The 17,579-nt window shown below is 34.5% G+C and overlaps 1 protein-coding gene across 16 annotated transcripts in view; it reads right to left on the bottom strand.

The window, feature by feature from the left end:
• TIA1 (TIA1 cytotoxic granule associated RNA binding protein) overlaps positions 1 to 17,579 on the bottom strand; it is a 34,104-nt gene continuing 16,525 nt past the window's right edge. For 4 of the 16 annotated variants that reach the window (XM_037806735.1, XM_037806737.1, XM_037806741.1 and 1 more), the window contains 8 exons: positions 16,270 to 16,357; positions 13,237 to 13,312; positions 5,782 to 5,890; positions 5,290 to 5,385; positions 5,083 to 5,167; positions 4,588 to 4,711; positions 3,617 to 3,762; positions 1 to 2,658 (listed from right to left, as the gene is read on the bottom strand). In XM_037806735.1, coding sequence (XP_037662663.1) covers positions 2,532 to 2,658; positions 3,617 to 3,762; positions 4,588 to 4,711; positions 5,083 to 5,167; positions 5,290 to 5,385; positions 5,782 to 5,890; positions 13,237 to 13,312; positions 16,270 to 16,357 — 851 coding nt within the window. In that variant the 3' untranslated portion in view covers positions 1 to 2,531. Of the gene's footprint in view, positions 2,659 to 3,616; positions 3,763 to 4,348; positions 4,458 to 4,587; positions 4,712 to 5,082; positions 5,168 to 5,289; positions 5,386 to 5,647; positions 5,891 to 13,236; positions 13,313 to 14,030; positions 16,206 to 16,269; positions 17,554 to 17,579 lie in introns of those variants that run through there. The other 12 variants (XM_037806736.1, XM_037806738.1, XM_037806740.1 and 9 more) reach the window with 11 other exon arrangements.

Below are 17,579 nucleotides of genomic sequence, written 5' to 3'. Positions count from 1 at the left end.
TATAGAAAACATAAAGGAACTTTAATATCCAAAAGTCAGGGTAAAGAATACTAGATTAATGACCATTTAAGTGAATCACTTCAGGTTCTTTACAGTACCAGATGTATTTCAAAGTAAAATCTGAATGCATATTGCACAGAATGAAACCGTTTTTAAAACTTTAATTTTTCACCTGATATTAATACTAGTATGACTTTTAGATTGAAATATCTTTAAATGATTTAACACCAAGGGTAAAATTTAAATAGAAGTTAGCAATGTTCCTGAAATGTGAATCTGTTCAGTAGTAACCTTTTCATTATGAGTAATGCTACCACTTTCTTCTCAAAAAGCAATGTACATTTAAAAATTTGTGCAATATGAAAATAAATTGGCTAATAAAGTGTTACTACTTGAGATAATCAAAATAAAAGAAAAATTATACTTTTGCTTATGTTAAATTATTTATGCCCAAATAATTGACCCTGCAGTCCATAAGAGGTTCAGGAAATAAAATATTTTTGAATAAGAGAAAAATAACGAGGCTCCTAAAATAGAAACATAAGCCAGAAGAAATCTAAAAATAACTTCCTGATATTTAATATTTTTAGAGTGCTTCATTTAAGATGCTTTTGGTTGCATGCCCTGATCTGTAGAAGTTAATGAGGAAATAATATTTCCAGATATTTAAAAAATTTACTCATCTTCCATAAAGCAACTTTTAATGTACCAACACTTAAAAATACACAGTGACTTAATGAAACATCAGTACAACTGCATAGAACTGAGCTCCAGAATTATTCACTTATGAGCTCTGGTTTAGAAGTGTATTGACTTAGAGACCAGCTTAGAGTCATCTGCTCCTACCTGGTAGCTACAGACCAGGAAACGACGATTTTGCAGGCCTTTTCTGTTCCTAAATAAAACAGTGGGAGTTCTCTGAAGTCTTAAAAACAACCAACCATCCAAATATGTATACTGGAGTCCCTTTCCCCTTTGTGAGTAGAGGAAGGAGGTTTGTGACCTTCACTGAAAACAAAACAAAATATGCCTCATCTCTTCTAAGACTCGGAAATGCACTAGAAATTTAAAAACTAGAACATGCCATCAAAGATTTAACCTCTTAATGCTTGGAGCCACCCCAAAATAATAAAATTGGAAACTCCAGGAAAACAGGTACCAAAAGAATCAAAATAATGATTGCACTGAGGATTCTCCTCTTTGAAGGCTGTTTAAGGAGGTAGGGTTTTAAGTTTTTGTTTTGGCCTCTGAACATTTAAAAAATGCTTTGTCTGGCTGGTCCTTCAGGCTAATTTTGGGGTTTGCAATGAACCCCAAGCCTGACACAGGATATTCTACAGTTTCACAGCTATCATTTGTACATAGTAAAATTAAGTTGATTTTCTCTTTTTGAGTAAATCTAACTACAAAATGGAAAATTATTTTATCCCTTTACATACAACTTTGTTTCTCAAAATTCTTGAAAAACAAGAGCAGATGACTTTGTATTCAAAGACTATCAAAGTGTGTATTTGATATTCACATGCAAACAACTTAAAATCCTATAAATCTCATGTCAGCTCTGCATGATACTTGTAAGAAGGAAATGACAAAGTTTGCTAACTGTGCAAAATATTAAATTGCTAAAACATTTTACATAATGAAATAATACATGTAAATGTAGAAGCTGACACATGGAAATTAACATGAGTTCATAAGAATGTATCACATTTCAGAGATTTTCTTTATAACAAGTTTGTTTTTATATTTCCTGGTACACAGCAAAATTTATCACAGAAGATAAAAATCCTTTTAAACAGATCCAACGGAATTCTTGAGGCACCTTCTCTTATAAAACACAAAATGAATGCAATTATCAATCCATCTGAGAAAAGTTTTCAATTTAAGTGAACATCATTTTTGCCTTTAAGTATATTTTACAGAACTTTAATAAGGCAAGACAAATTTGTGAAAAAAATGTAGATACAAAAATGATGTAAACTAATAATTTATATTTAAAAATCCCAAAGGGATAACGGTGAAGATGGGACAGCTCGAACAATGTCTACTTTTTTAAAACCTAAAACAGAATGGTGCACAAGCTGAAGATTACAAAGACTCCTAGACTTGGCACAGTTTTGGTTTTTCTTTTTTTTTTTTTACATCTTTATATTACATGTTTTAAATCATATCAGGAATGCAAACTAGAACTGAACACTACTTTAGTGGAGAAAAGTTCAACATTGTGCAATTTTCTGCCTCTTAATGTTTAAAAAGTGGCAGCAATCCCTGCATTTGTATTTGAAACAAGGATCTGAGAAACTTTATCAAAAAAGGTAATGAAGGCAAAAATTGGCAGACATCCAGCATCTTGTTTCTTTTTAAAACAATGTGGATGATAAGTAATTTCATGATTAAAAAATGAATCTTTTAAATAAATACATTGTATCTGACATTTGCACTGACTGATTTGATAAATCTTTAAGTAAACAACGGCTTTACTACATTCCCTGTAGCCTCAAGCCACTGGCTTTAGATTCTGGAGTCCTTTCTCACTGGGTTTCATACCCTGCCACACGATACCCTGCAGGCTGGCTCGGCAACATGCTGCCGTTCTGCCCTTGAGGCGGCTGCACGCCGTAATTTGGACCCATCCACGGTGCAGAAGACTGCGTCTGGCTGGTAGAGAATGTGAAAGAAGCAGAGGTCAGGGGAAATCCACTGATTAAACAAAATGTAATGCCAAGTACAAATAACAAATACATGGGAAATGAGAAAGAAACTTTTTCTTAACTCCAAATAAAAGAATAACTGTTATGCTAGGAAAAGCAAAGACAAAAGTTTTTTCACTTAAGAGCAAGCATCCCATTTAATTTGGACAGTTTAATTTTGTTAGAAATTGCAGCTAAGAAAATATCCTTAATATACAAATTAAAAACATTTATCCCCTGTGAACTCAGAAAAACCCATCTTCCATCTCAGAAAGGAAATTGTCCATTTGGGTTGGACATATGTTGAACAAGCCACTATCAGAAAAAACTTGATCATTTGGTATAATAAGGACTAGCATTTATATTACTTGAAGAAATTTTAAAACAATTGTTAGCACATGTGAGTTGATACATTTTTCCAACATTACAGCACTTTTTTAACTGCAATGTGTTTTTATTTCCAATTTGTTCTTCAGAAATTTAAGTAAAACTGTGTAATTCAGAGTATATAAGGAAGGCTGCCATATAACAATATGCAAATAAACACTCTGCATAGAAAAAAGGATACTAAATAAAACAACTGCTTATCAAAGTAACTATATCCAAGAATGGCTTACTAAATGATCATCTGTCATGTAAATAAGCTTAACTGTTAAGCTCTTATTTCTTACTAACAAGTAAGTCAATTCATTATTAAGCATTACCAAATTTTTTTGATGTTGGTCACATTTTAAGGCAACATAGTTCCAGGCAAATTTTTAAAGAGAATCACTTAAAACTATAAATTTAAAACCATTCTACACTAAGTCCTACAAAGGCTAAAACTATGCTTTCAACAGGGGGCCACATTAACTAATAATTAAAATTTCTTCCTAATTCTTGACATTTTCTAAAGCTAATAAAAAGAAAAGAGTAAATCTGCTTACTTAAATCCCTGCTGGTTCCATGCTTGGCCATACATTCCATATGCAGGAACTTGCCAACCATTAGGCATATACTGGCCAATTTGTTGTGTATTTCCATACCACTGGCCCCACTGGCCATAGGCTTGTGGATATCCAATTTGATTCTGCTTTTAAATAAAATTGTAATAGGTAAGTTAGTATTAGTGAATCTATTTGTACAGATATAGTCCTAATTAATGTACCATAAATACTTGCCACAACACACAGGGGCATCATTACAATTAAAGTGACAAGAAAACAAGAGCTTAGTAAGAGATTACTAAAAAAGTAAGGTTTTACTGCTACAGTTCTACATGATACTTGGATCAGCAGACCCTTTGTAAGGCAGCAAATAATGCCCTAGTATTAAATATCAAGCTCAGTATAATGTTTAGTGTTTTGTAAACGATCCAAACAACTGGTTCCTTTAGATAGGGAAGATATAAAGATGATTCCTATATGGTTTGCTTTAAGATTTTCTTACTGCTTTCTCTGTGCTCCATTTACAACTTCCTCATAGAAATCTTTGTGGGATTAAGTTTGAACCACTAAAGCTGCCTGGAAAAAAACAGAAGCAGCAAAATCTGGAAGAAAATGCCAAGGTCCTAAATATATTTATAGCTACATTTTTGTTTCAGTTGAGTCAAGCATGCCTGTGAGTTCTCCAAACAGTATGTGAATAAATCTACCAAGTATTAAAAAAAGATTTAATACCCTGTTAGGTTTGTCGGAGCATTTTAAAATCCACTGTGTGAGCATGATTCAATTGAGGCGGTCACATTCATCATGTCACCACTGCAATCCATGAAACACCACTCTGGAACTATAATACATGTAGGAAGAGCCCTTATATACTATTGTTTCAACTAGAAACTTATTAACAAGGATTATCAACAAATTTCATTTATATCTTTAGCCCAGCAATTACTTTCCAAAGTCAAGAACCCTCTCACCTGTTGCACGGGATTTATCATATCAAGAGTTTCTTTGCCCCAATAGCATTTCACAACATGCCCTTCAATGGTAGTACCATTAACTGAAACAATTGCATGTGCTGCACTTTCATGGGAACTGAACCTATTGAAAACAATATTAAGAATCACCAATACAAATTCTTTTAAATATTTATGAATAAAATCTATTTTTAAAAATCAAGCTGAGCCCAAGGTAAAACAGGTAGTTCACATAAAAGAATCAACCAAATGGTGTATTTTCTTGGCAATTTTTTCCCCCAAAGACCTTGTAGTTATGGAGAAATGTGTTTTAATAAAGGATGTGTTTTGTTGGCCTGTGTTCAAATGGGGGAACTATAAAACATAGCAGCTATATGCTAAATGCTATGCTGGAGAAATGTCTATATCTTTATAACCAAGGTAAATTTTAAAGAAAACCACTAAGTTAAACATTCAAAACTATTTGGGGGAAAAGTTTTTAAAAACCACCCCTACCGAACAAATGAATATCCTTTATCTGGAAAGACTCGAATTTCCATAATTTGTCCAAATGGTGAAAAAGTCTGACGCATTAGTTGTTCTGTGAGGCAAAAAGAAAAACAAACAAAAATACATTGTTATAAAAACATCCTCCAAATATTAAGCTTCTGGTTTTAAAAATTAACCTTCAGATGTCACACAGTAAAGGTAAAGCCTTCTTACCTGTTAGCCCAGAAGTAACACCTCCACAGTATACAGTACAGTTGCTTGGACTAGACTGATTTACAACCTCATCATATGATAACTGTTTGGTGTTTGCTGGGGAGGGAAAAAGAATTTTATGTCTCTAATTCATTTAATAAAATGTTCAGAAAGAGAAAAGCAGCATTAACTACACTACTGTAATGTTAATATTTAACTTGACCAAATTGCTTACATAATACATATTTACATTAGAATTTAGAATTAAACCACCCCCAAGAATATATAAAAAATTACCCAGTATTCTCTATTTTTAATAGGAGACTTGACATTAGAGATAATATCATTTGATAAAATTACAAAAATGAAAACTAAGTACATTTTTGGAACAGTAGTCTTGATTTGCTTCTCATCTATTTCTGCATTAAGTCTCCGGGAACAGCTCTAACATTTAAAATCTAGTGTATTTTTCTCCAAAACTCCACATTTCCTTTTCTTCTCCAATACACCTACACTCATATGTACTCTTTGGAGCTGGAGGCTTTCGGGTTGCCCAGTTAGTTCTGATTTGTCTTCCACCAAGCCACTGGCCACCCATCTGTTGAATGGCGTTTTCAGCATCCTGTTCCGCACAACATTAGAAAACAACAAAGAAGCCACTATTAGTTGATGTTAAACAACTTTCCGCAGTAGAGAAAATTCATGGTTGTTTGTCACAAATGTTCTCTGAATGAAAATGCTATAAGAAAAACACAATATATGATAGCTTTCCTAAAATACAATGGTGCTTTTTAATTCTTATCTTTCTTTGATTTGGATATCAGGCTTTGGGAATGTTAATCATGTGAAAAAGTCCTGAGACCCAAAGCCACTAACATAGCTATCATACAGTTCATGCAACATCTCAAATTATTATGGATGAAAAGCTCACTTTACACAATCCAACAAGTTTGTTAGTGTAGTATTTGGTCTCTCTGATTCGTCCATCACACAAGTACTGAACAACTACTACATAATAGGCACCAGGTTAAGTACTAGGGATACATTAGCGTGGAAGGCAGACATGGTCTCTCTGTCACCATGGACCTTATATTTTTTGGTAGACAAAGTACAATCGTGGTAGGTGCCATGATAGAAACAAAAGGCTGAGACAGAAAATGGACATGGAGCTCTACTTTAGGCAGCATGAATAGGGAGAGTTCTCCCTAAAATGACATTTAAGCAGCTGAAGTTGAGAGGGACAGGAGCTAGCCAGGCCAAAAGAATAGGGAAGAAAGCCCAGATAAGAGGGAAAAGTATTGCAAAGGTGCTAAGGCTGGAAAGAGTTTGGTATGCATCTGAAAGAAGCATGTGAAAGAAGACTAGTTTCAGTGGACTCTAGTGAGTAAAAGGAAGGGTACAACACAAATACTAGAGACAAATAATTAAGGGCTGAAAAGAGCTACAAGGTGTTTTGGGTAATAAGAACTGTTTAAAATGGTGAGTACTGTACAACTAAGAGATGGTCATGTGAAATATGGATGGATTATCATGGACATAACATATGCTATGTGAACTTAGGAACCCCCCCTCCTTTGTAAGTCAAGCCCTCGCTCTTGAGGCTTGCTCAGGTGACACTTACTTATGGTTGTAAAGGGGAGGCTATGTCAACCTATAAGTATGCCTAAGAATCACTTCCAGAGAACCTGTTTTGTTGCCCAAATGTGGATTTTCTCTCTTTAAGCCTAACTCCGCAAGTAAATTAATCACCCTCGCCCCAACATGGGACAGGAACCCCCAGGTGTGAGTCTCCCTGGAGACATGGGACATGGATTCCGGGAATGAGCCTGAACCTGGCATTGAGGGGTTGAGAATCCCTTTTTGACCAAAAGAGGTGTGCTGGTTTGGATGTATTATGTCCCCCCAAACGCCATTATCTTTGATGCAATCTTGTGGGGGCAGATATATTAATGTTGATTAGGTTGGAACCTATTGGTTCAGTGTTTCCATGGAGATGTGACTCAATCAACTGTGGGCGAGACCTTTCATTGGATTATTTCTATGGAGGTATTGCCCCACCCATTTAGGGTGGGTCTTTATTGGATCACTGGAGTACTTTAAAAAGAACCACACAGGCCCAGATGCAGAGCAGCTGTGAATGACATTTTATAGAGCAACTGAGAGTGACATTTTGGAAGAGCTGCAGCTAAGAGAGGACAAAACGCCCCAAGAGCAACATTTGGAGAATGCCATTTTGAAATGCAACCTGGGAGCAAGTGGATGCCAGCCATGTGCCTTCCCAGCTAACAGAGGTTTTCCGGACGCCAGTAGCCTTTCTCCAGTGAAGGTACCTGTTGTTGATGCCTTACCTTGGACACTTTATGGCTGTAAGACTGTGATTTTGTAACCAAATAAACCCCCTTTATAAAAGCCAACTCATTTCTGGTATTTTGCATTCCAGCAGCATTAGCAAACCAGAACAAGGGGGAAAAGAAAGGAAACAAAATAAAGTTTCAGTGGCTAAGAGAATTCAAATAGAGTCAAGAGGCTGGAGGTTACTCTTATGCAGGCTTCACCGAGATATGCCAAATGACCACAGTATGATAAGCCCAAGTCAACAGTAGTCCCAAAACCTAAAGAATACCCAAATCCCTATCTGAGACTATAAAAGTTTCACTCACCAAGTTTATTCTTCAGAAACTTAAATCTTTCAGAGAGCTCCTATGCCAGCTAAGTCCCCAAATCCAGAGGCAATAGCCTCTTCAAGAACATCAACTAGATGTGTCCCCTTTTCACATAAAGTCGACACCCCTTTTCAACATGAACAAGTTGGGGTAGTCACTGCTTAGACATTCCCAAAGTTCAGGAAAGCGATTAAACTAGAGGAAGGGGTAGCAAAAAACAAGATGGACTTTTTAACAAAAGATTACGAATAGTGAATCCCTATATTAAATTTTCTTTTTCATAATTGCTAGGGTATTAGAATAGCTAGAAGGAAGGAATTGAAATGGTGGAACTGTAACCCATAGCATCCTTTGAAATTTATTCTATAGCTACTTGTTAAATTGTAATTTGAAAGTTATCACCTTTTTGTATATATATTTCAGAATAAGGAAATAAACTATGGTGCTGTAACTCATAACATTTTTATAAATTTCCTATATAAATACTTATTAAATCATCCTTTGAAAGATACTACCTTTTTGCATATATGTTATATTTTACAATAAGGAAATAACTGCAACTGCGGAATTGTAACCCATAACATCTTTGAAATTTGCTAACTACTTGTTTAATTGCACTTGGAACGTTATCACTTCTACATATATGTTATATTCTACAATAAAAAATATGATTTAAATACCAAAAAAAAAAACCCAACAAAAAAATGAAGGGTACAGGAGAATGAAATTGTAAGAGACTGTCATGATTTAGGGAGATAGGCAGTGAAAGGAAAAAGATGCTTTATGAGACTATTACAACATTCTAGGCAAAAATTATTGGTTGCCAATAGCAGCAGATGTAATCTGCTGGTAGAGTCAACAGAACTGGGGGGTTGAGGGTAGTAAGATAAAGGGGAGGAATCAAAGATAACTGTCAGTCCTGCTTAGATAGCTGGGAGGACGGTGTTGGCATTTACAAAAATGGGAAGAAAGATGGGGAGAGTGGAAGGGAACAGGTTTGAGGAAGAAACAGAGTTCCATTTAAGAAACATTAACTTTGAGATGTCTGTGAGACATCTAAGTGAAGATCATTTGTTATAAGTGTGGAATACAGAGAAAGACTGGACTGGAGATATAAAACTCAAGGGTCATGAAGAAAGACTAGATAAAAGAAGGTGGCCTGGGACAGGGCCCTGAAATCAGCAAAACTGGAAAAGAAGATAAAGGAAAAATTGCTAGCTAAGGTCACTAAGGAGTAGCAGTCAGCAAAAAGGAAGAAACCCACAAAAGTATACTGTTATGAAACGAAGGAATCAGGTCAATAAGATAAGAGATCGCTGATGACCTTGAAAGAGTTGTGTTGGTAGAAAGCGAAAGCAAAAACCAGCTTAGAGGGGGTTGGAAAATAAATGGGGGAGTACCTTTAGTTTGCATGTGTCAAATGAGCAACCACTAAAGGAACTCAGGCGAGTTCAAAGCCTTTCTTCAGAAACATAAAAAGGAAATGCATATTCCTAAAAAGAAACATTGTTTACTAATCACTCTCAAAAGAGGAAAAAACTTTATTGGGAGGCGGAGGAGACTTGGGTGGCGAAGTGGTTATGAATGGGAGATGAAGAAGTGGAAGCATATTCAAACAACTCTTTTGAGACGTTTGATTCTAAATTAAAGAGAATAGGGATATAGCTCAGGAAGGGTTGTGGGGTCAAATGTAAAGAGATACTAGAACATGTTTTTTGGCTGAGGGGAATGATCCAGTGAAGAGGGATAGACTGATGACACAGGACAGCAAGAATAAGCACAGCACATATTATATGATTCCAGTTATAGGAAATGTTCACAACAGGCAAATCTACAGAGACAGATTAGTGGTTGCTTAGGGCTGGGTGAAGGGTGGGTGGAGGGAAAAGGGGAGTGACTGCTATTGGGTTTGGGTTTTCTCTTTGGGGTGATGGCAATGTTCTAAAATTGTGGTGCTGGTTGTAGAACTATGTGAAATACAAAAAACCACTGACTAGTACACTTTAAATGATTGAATTTCATGGTATGTGAATTATATCTCCATAAAGCTGTTACTAAAATAACAACAACAAATAAGCACAGGATCAAAGTCCTTGAAAAGGCAAGAGAGGTGGGATCCTAATCATATGTGATTTGGCCTTTCACAGTAAGGATTTTTCCTCCACAATAATGGGAGGAAAAAGGGGAAGAAGAATGCATTTTATGCAGGGTTTGGTGGTTGAAAGATGAAGGACTTCCTGCATAATAGTTTCTGTTTTTTTCAATGAGGCATGAGATAAGGTTGTCAGCTCCGGGTGATGACAGAGGAAGGAGAGAGGGAAATGTGAAGAGATAAAAGAGGGTATGAACTAGTTTTCTCACAAAGAATGGGATATCTAACTTCCTAGAGAAACACAGATTTGCAAGGAAAGTACCAAATACTCATGTAAAGTGGGTGATCATGAAATCAGAAATGAAGCCAGCTGACTCAGCTGTATGATTTTTCTGGAGTAGGCAGAAAATCTGAGTTTGACCAGTACTAGGTTTTGTTTAGCATGTACGGCAGAGGGAAAGAGGCAAGGGACATGGGGTAACTGCAACCAAGGCCAAGGCACTGCATGACACCAGAGTACCAATCACATATTAAAAAAAATTTATAGAAGTTGAAATGTAGACTTCGGAAGATTAAATTAGTAACTCAAAGTCATACCTATCATATGATGGTTTTGAATATTCAAATCCATTTTTGGCTGACTCCAGAAGCCACATGCAGAGATCCTTGTTATCTGACTCTAGTTCAAACCTAAACATGCACTCAATAGTGTCTATATTACATAATTTCAAATGGGAAGAATGAGCTCCTAGCCCACCTAAAAGCCCCAACTATTTCTCCAAATAGCATTAAAACTTAACTCAAAATCTGATCAGTCCTCCAAGGAACTCACACTAACTGTGGCTATCTATCCACTGCACAAGGTATTTTTTTCTACTTTTCCAAAATATCCTAGTTGAGTAACACAATAAAGCTTTTAGAAACAACTATGCTCTCAATAGTTTTTATTTTCTTTTTTCACAGAAAAAACAAAACAAAACTTGTGAGTGGTAGATGGGACACCCAGATAGCCAAGCTTATAACTTTTTACCTCTCAATATGCTTACTTTTTTCCCACTTTTCTTCTAATCTGTGGGTTTTCACTGACCTCTTAGGTTCTCCCTGATCTCTTATGTTTCCCCAACTTTTTTGCAGTGCATTCTATATTCTCCAGCCTGGACTTGCGAGTCATATAAACATTTTTAGAGCAGATTTTTTTATTTGAATAAATTTTAAGCAAAAATGGCTGCAAGCTGCTATAACAAATAAAATAAATGAGGACACCTAGCCATTAGTTCCAATGTAAGCAGACAAAAGAACTAGAAAAAAAAAAAAACAAGTTTTGACACTAGTTGGCAAAAAGCTGCACAGAGATAGATTTTTTTTTTTTAATTCCTAGAAGGAACCTCTACATCATAGCATATTACAATAATTTATGTTCATAAATTTAACCTGGAGTCACTGAGAAACAAACAATGTAATAGTTATTTCATATATTCCATTTACTAAAGTAAGAAAATCTTTCTAAAAAACATTTCCTACTACCAAAAACTTTTAATGGCTCATTCTAAGGCTAATATAAAAAGAACAGTATTTCTGCACTTCACATTGGCAACTACTAGTCAGAAAGGTAATACAATAAAATCCAAGGTTAATGCAACCTTGGTATACCCTCCAAGATAAGTGCATACAAATTCTACCATAGATCCCCATATTTTTAGAGGTATATCTTCGTACTCAACTATTTTGGACCTTCAGTTATCACACTAAAAAAGTTAAATTTTTTAATTGTTTGAATTGGTAATACACTTTCAGGGTTCAAATACATCAACTATTACAACATAGTGAGAAGTGTCTCTCCCCATCCCCATCTGCCTAGTTTTCATCACCTATCCCCAAACAGGAAACCCCCGTCACCAGTTTCTTGTTTATCCCTCCAGGGGAAAATGAAAACAATACATGCATGTCAGGCAAATTTATGTTCCCTTCCTTTTTACACAATTTAGCCTTTTCATTTAACAATGTATCGTGGAGATCTTTATTTACATAATCACTACTTACAGTGCTTCCTCATTCTTTTTCTTTACAATGGCATAACACTACATTGTATGGAAGACTCTCCAAAGATTTTATCCAGTTGTCATTTTATATATGAGCCTTTCCTTTTTTATACTCCCTACACTCACATCTCCACTGGACAAACTGCACTATTCCTTTTCTCTGCAAAATCCAGAAATTTCAAGCCCATGTAAACGGGTGTTCAGGAAATAATTGTTGAATGAAAGAAAAAATGATGAGAAATTTTCAAATATATTAGTATATAATTTTTTTTAAAAACTCCACACTGATCAGAGCATTTTGTTAATTTTTTTAATAATTCAATTTTATTGAGATATATTCACATACCATGCAGTCATACAAAGCGTAAAATCAATTGTTCACAGTACCACCATATAGCTGTGCGTCCATCATCAAAATTAATTTTTGAACATTTTGATTACCACACACACAAAAGTAATAAGAATAAAAATTAAAGTGAAAAAGAACAATTAAAGTAAAAAAGAACACTGGGTGCCTTTTTTTTTGTCCCCGTTTTTCTACTTATCCATCCATACACTGGACAAAGGGGAGTGTGATCCATATGGCTTTCCCAATCACACTGCCACCCCTCATAAGCTACATTGTTATACAATTGTCTTCAAGATTCAAGGGTTCTGGGTTGTAGTTTGATAGTTTCAGGTGTTTACTGCTAGCTATTCCAATTCATTAGAACCTAAAAAGGGTTATCTATATTGTGCATTAAGAGTGCCCACCAGAGTGACTTCTTGGCTCCTTTTGGAGTCTCTCAGCCACTGAGACTTATTTCATTTCATTTCACATCCCCCTTTTGGTCAAGAAGAGGTTAGTTAATTTTTAATATGTGGTAATATAAAACAGGGAGATAATGAATTAAATTCAGAAATGAGATTTTCCAGTATCTACCTTTTGCTGATAATTTTAACATCTCTACTTTCTATATTCTGAAAACATTTTATCAGTACTTTGCTTACATGAGGTGCTAGATGAACGCTGATTAAATGACCAAAGAGGAGAAAGAATGTGCTAGTGGAGGTTCTAGTTATCAGCAAAAGGACAAATGGCAGATGGAAAAAATAATAATAATTAAAGCAAACTAAATATTTTTACTCTTCACTCTTAAAGCACTGTATACACACCACTTCTTATTGAGCTCACCCATTTGTTGAAAAAGGAGACAAAGCCATATCCCTTAGACTTTCCTGTTGCCATGTCTTTTACCACTCGGGCATCTCTGAAATCAGAAGCAATCAGAAACTTAGATTTGCAAACTGTCCTTTGGATATAAAGAGATAATTTTATATACAACTCATTTTCATGTTTCACCTTCATTAAAGTGAACCATTAATGCAAAGTCACCATTTAGTCTATAAAATTTATCATGTATTAGCAAATGGGGCTTAATTTTCTAAACATGCAAATCAATAACTTAACTAGATATGTATATATTGTACAGAAATTGCTTCCCACTTCAAAATGCTTTTTAAACTTTTAAACACTGAGCATGGTGAAAGCAGCTATTCATACAATTTACTCAACCACTTATAGAGTTCACAGACACATCAGATGAATGGCTTTCTTTAACCATGCAAGTTATAACTTGCTATTTGACACCACATTTTACCTAATCATTAAAAAATTAAAATAGAAAACTGGAAACTAAAAGAATGTAAAAGGTGTATATCCCTTAAATTAATTAAATTATTTCATTTTCTCAAATTAATTCATACCCCCCCTTTGGACTATGGGTAAAATGATAATTTTGAGAACGTCACATTTTCAGAAATGTTAAATCATTGAAGAAAAATACTAGACACACAACTTTAGTTTTAAACTATACAAGAAAAGATTTTATATTGAATTTTATAATAGCAATCATATAAGATTGATTGGAAACTATGAGATATAAAGGCAAAATTAAAAAAAATCAGAAAGTAAAAAAGCACGCCAACATTTATCCACTGTGAACCGTAGCTTGTAGTTAGCCAGGGCAATTCTGTCCATTCTTCAGAGACACTCTGCAAAATAACCAGAGCCCTATTATTTGAGATTGAGTAAAAACCCAGCCATGATAGCTAAAACTCCATACCTCAAAAAAATTGGACTCAAATTGTGCTTCACAGGCAATCTGCTTTTAAGTTAGCCAGGTATGTCACAATGCTTGTTCTCTCAGGACACATGAACAAAACAGGCACTTTCACAACAAAAACCCAAGTCAGAAAGCCATGCAATGTAATTTTATATTAAAGTATACATAATCATACTTTAGATCAATTTAGAAGTGATTCATTAAGTGTTTAGGGTCAAAATGACAAAGAGGGGATGGTGAAAGGAAAATAAATGAAAGTCACTTCTCAATATGTAAAAAAAATACTTATTAAATTATCTGTATGGTACACATGCATTTAATTTGGTAGCTGATTCACTTCTATTCCAAAATTTTCTAGACTTCCCTAAACTCAAGGAACAGGAAGAAATTAAACAGTATGGATCATGAAAAGAAGGAACCATTATATTTTTATACTAAATAGGCCACCTTCCATAAACCAAGCACTGTTGTAGGCACTCTACAGAGAGTATCTAACTGTCACAGAACACTTCAAGATAGTTACCAACTTTTTATCTTCAGCAACAACAACAACAACAACAAATCAGGAAAATAAGCTATCAACCACCAAACGGTTTTTTAAATTTAAGAAAGCAAACTCTTGTGAATAGCCTAAATTAACTCAGAAATTATACATTACCCCAACTGAAAATTATAAAATGTAAAGGCCTTCCAAGATAAAACAACCATTAATAAGCATGGATGACCATAAGAAAATCTGCAAACTAATCCCAAACTAAAAGCTCTTCCAGAAAAGCTACTTCTAACAAAAGGAAGGCATTTAATAAGAACTTACTTAATCTGTTAATGTTAGAAAGGTTTTGTCTTCTCCAAGTTAAGTTTTAGGAAATGTTAGCCTTGAAATACATTCAACTCTTGCACATTTTTCTGAAAAGATAATCTAAGGAAAAAAAGCCAAAGATCTAGATCAGATTTCTTAATCCTCTTATGGTCTTGTGACTACTCTGAGAATGGGATGAAACATAAAAAGACTCTCCATACCAAAATGAAAGTAAAAACAAAATTTTGTTTACAGAAATTATAGGATCCTCGAGAGGACAAAGGTTAGGACTCCAGATATTTGAAAACAAACTAAACATTATCAAAATTTACAACAGATTAAAAGGAACAATCAAGAAATTAAAACCTTCCTTATTTTCCTATTTAGCTCTCACAGTCAAAGAAAAATGTCACCTAACGGAACAATCTATTCATACCTAATTTTGTGAATGCCTTTAAGTTGACCCCTTATACACAGCCATTCCCTGGCCACTATACTTTGTAATATAAGCCTCTTACCAAGGAACTAAAAATCTTCATACAAAAACCCCAGAAATTCATCACCAATACTATTATCTACTTTCCAGTCTCCTCACCTTGTCACCAAACCACATCTACCATTTCCCTTTTACGAACACAGCAGGAACAACAAAAAAGCAACTAGAAACCCAACAATAACTTCTAATAGAGTACTATAATCAACTTGTTGTTCCTACACTAATATGGCATGCTTTTCAAAATATGCAAGTTCTATGATGAATGCTACCTTGAGTGAGCTATTTACAAAGGGCCTAAAATGTATGATTAATAACAAACGCAAGCAAGACAGTGCTTCACAAAATACTAAGACACACTACTACTGTTAATTGGAAAAAAAAAGGCCAGAGACTGAGAAAATGACATTTAATAACTGCTTTTCAGATTGAATCATTAAGGTTTCTTTTTGTTAAAACATATTAATACAAAAATGCATGGTATCATATAAGTGCCCAGAGATCTAAATTCCTTAGTCACAAAAGTTTAATAACGATTATCACCAAGCTAGCAAAACACCTATATTAAGAAACTACAATATGTACAATGGCAAATTTGTTTCTTTAAAACTAACGCTAATTGGAAAAGGATTTAAAAATAAATGAAGACCACAGATTTATTCATCAATGGGAAAATAATAAACAATGAAATACATTATATCCAAGTGTTAAAATTAATGTCCAAAATTCACAATAAAATCATTTTCAAATTACTTCTATATAGGATTGCTTCTAATTGAGAGCATTTCAAATTTATCTTCTGTTACTTACGATATTCTTCCAAATGGAGCAAAAGCAGCTTTTATATCTTCAGTTGTAATTTCTGGACTGAGATCACCAACAAAGACATGGAAATGATCTTGTAAGGGGAAGGAAGGGGAAGTGAAAAGAAAAATAGAACTTTAGAATTTTAAAAATACTAAACTCAACTCAATATACATTCTTAAAATAATTTATGGATTATAGTAAAATATAAGTAAAACACTATCCTATAGCTATACAAAACCTATCAATTTAAAAAAAATAAGGAATCAAGGTGACAATACAGGAAATATTCTCCTAAAAGACTGATATATCTAACCTGAAACTGACAGTTATATTTCTACTGCAAGCCAATTAAACTATCTAAGAAAATAAACTAATAATACATAACAAGTTTAAGTTTGGGAAACAATTTAATGACTTAGTTACCATTCTAATAGTAATTATTTACTTTTATTTAGCTTACCACTATATTAAGGCTTAACAAACTAAAATAAAATAGTGGTATTATGAGTTATGTAGACTAGATTGGCCTCAGTTAAGATATTTACTGAAGCTAGCTATATGATACACTTGGTTAAACCATATTTTGTGAAGAACAATCAAAGAAATACCTTGCATTGCAACAGTTTGATGTTAAAGTATTTGACAGTTTTCTCAAAAGCCAACAGTTTTGGTTGCCCAGACATTACACCATTCAGTTTATGTGAATCCATGTGCAAGTGAACTAAGACTGAAGGCAACAGAATGAAAACAGTAATCCCTTCACTTTATATCAGAGCCATTAAAAAAGCATTGGAGAGAAATAACGATCCCATATCTGAAGTTTTTTAAAAAAAAGACAATTCTCAAAAAAATAAAAAAACACAAAAAACAAAACAAAAAAACAAAACACTTAAAAATGCAAAATATTTGGACCAACATTTTAAAATGGACATATATAAATTTTGATAAAGTATATTTGGAAAGAAAAGTTACCCCTATTTGGCAGGCCTTAAGCAACATATTGGGTTGCCATTTGGGAAACTGTTTCAGGAGCAACTCAAGCATTCTGAAGATCTGGGTATGAAGCACAGATTGTGACCTCAAGGAAGCAGGGTATCTTGCCCTTTAGTTGGTGAAAGTATTTCTAAGGCATCAGCTGCCACCAAGGGGGTCAGAGAGCTTGAAATAGCACCAAAGTAGTGGACAAGCCACACTCTGTCAACACTGGGAAGAAGGGGGAAAAATATTGCCAGAGAGACAAACAGAAATACGATCCCCACCCACCTCCCTCCCCCCAATATCAAACAAAAAAAAAACTTCAGGTGGTTAGTGAA

The sequence above is a fragment of the Choloepus didactylus genome, chromosome 17, assembly GCF_015220235.1.
Source record: "Choloepus didactylus isolate mChoDid1 chromosome 17, mChoDid1.pri, whole genome shotgun sequence".
NCBI classification, from domain to species: domain Eukaryota; kingdom Metazoa; phylum Chordata; class Mammalia; order Pilosa; family Megalonychidae; genus Choloepus; species Choloepus didactylus.
The sequence above is the reverse complement of the archived record's forward strand: the minus strand, read 5'-3'. Positions and strand labels throughout refer to the sequence as shown.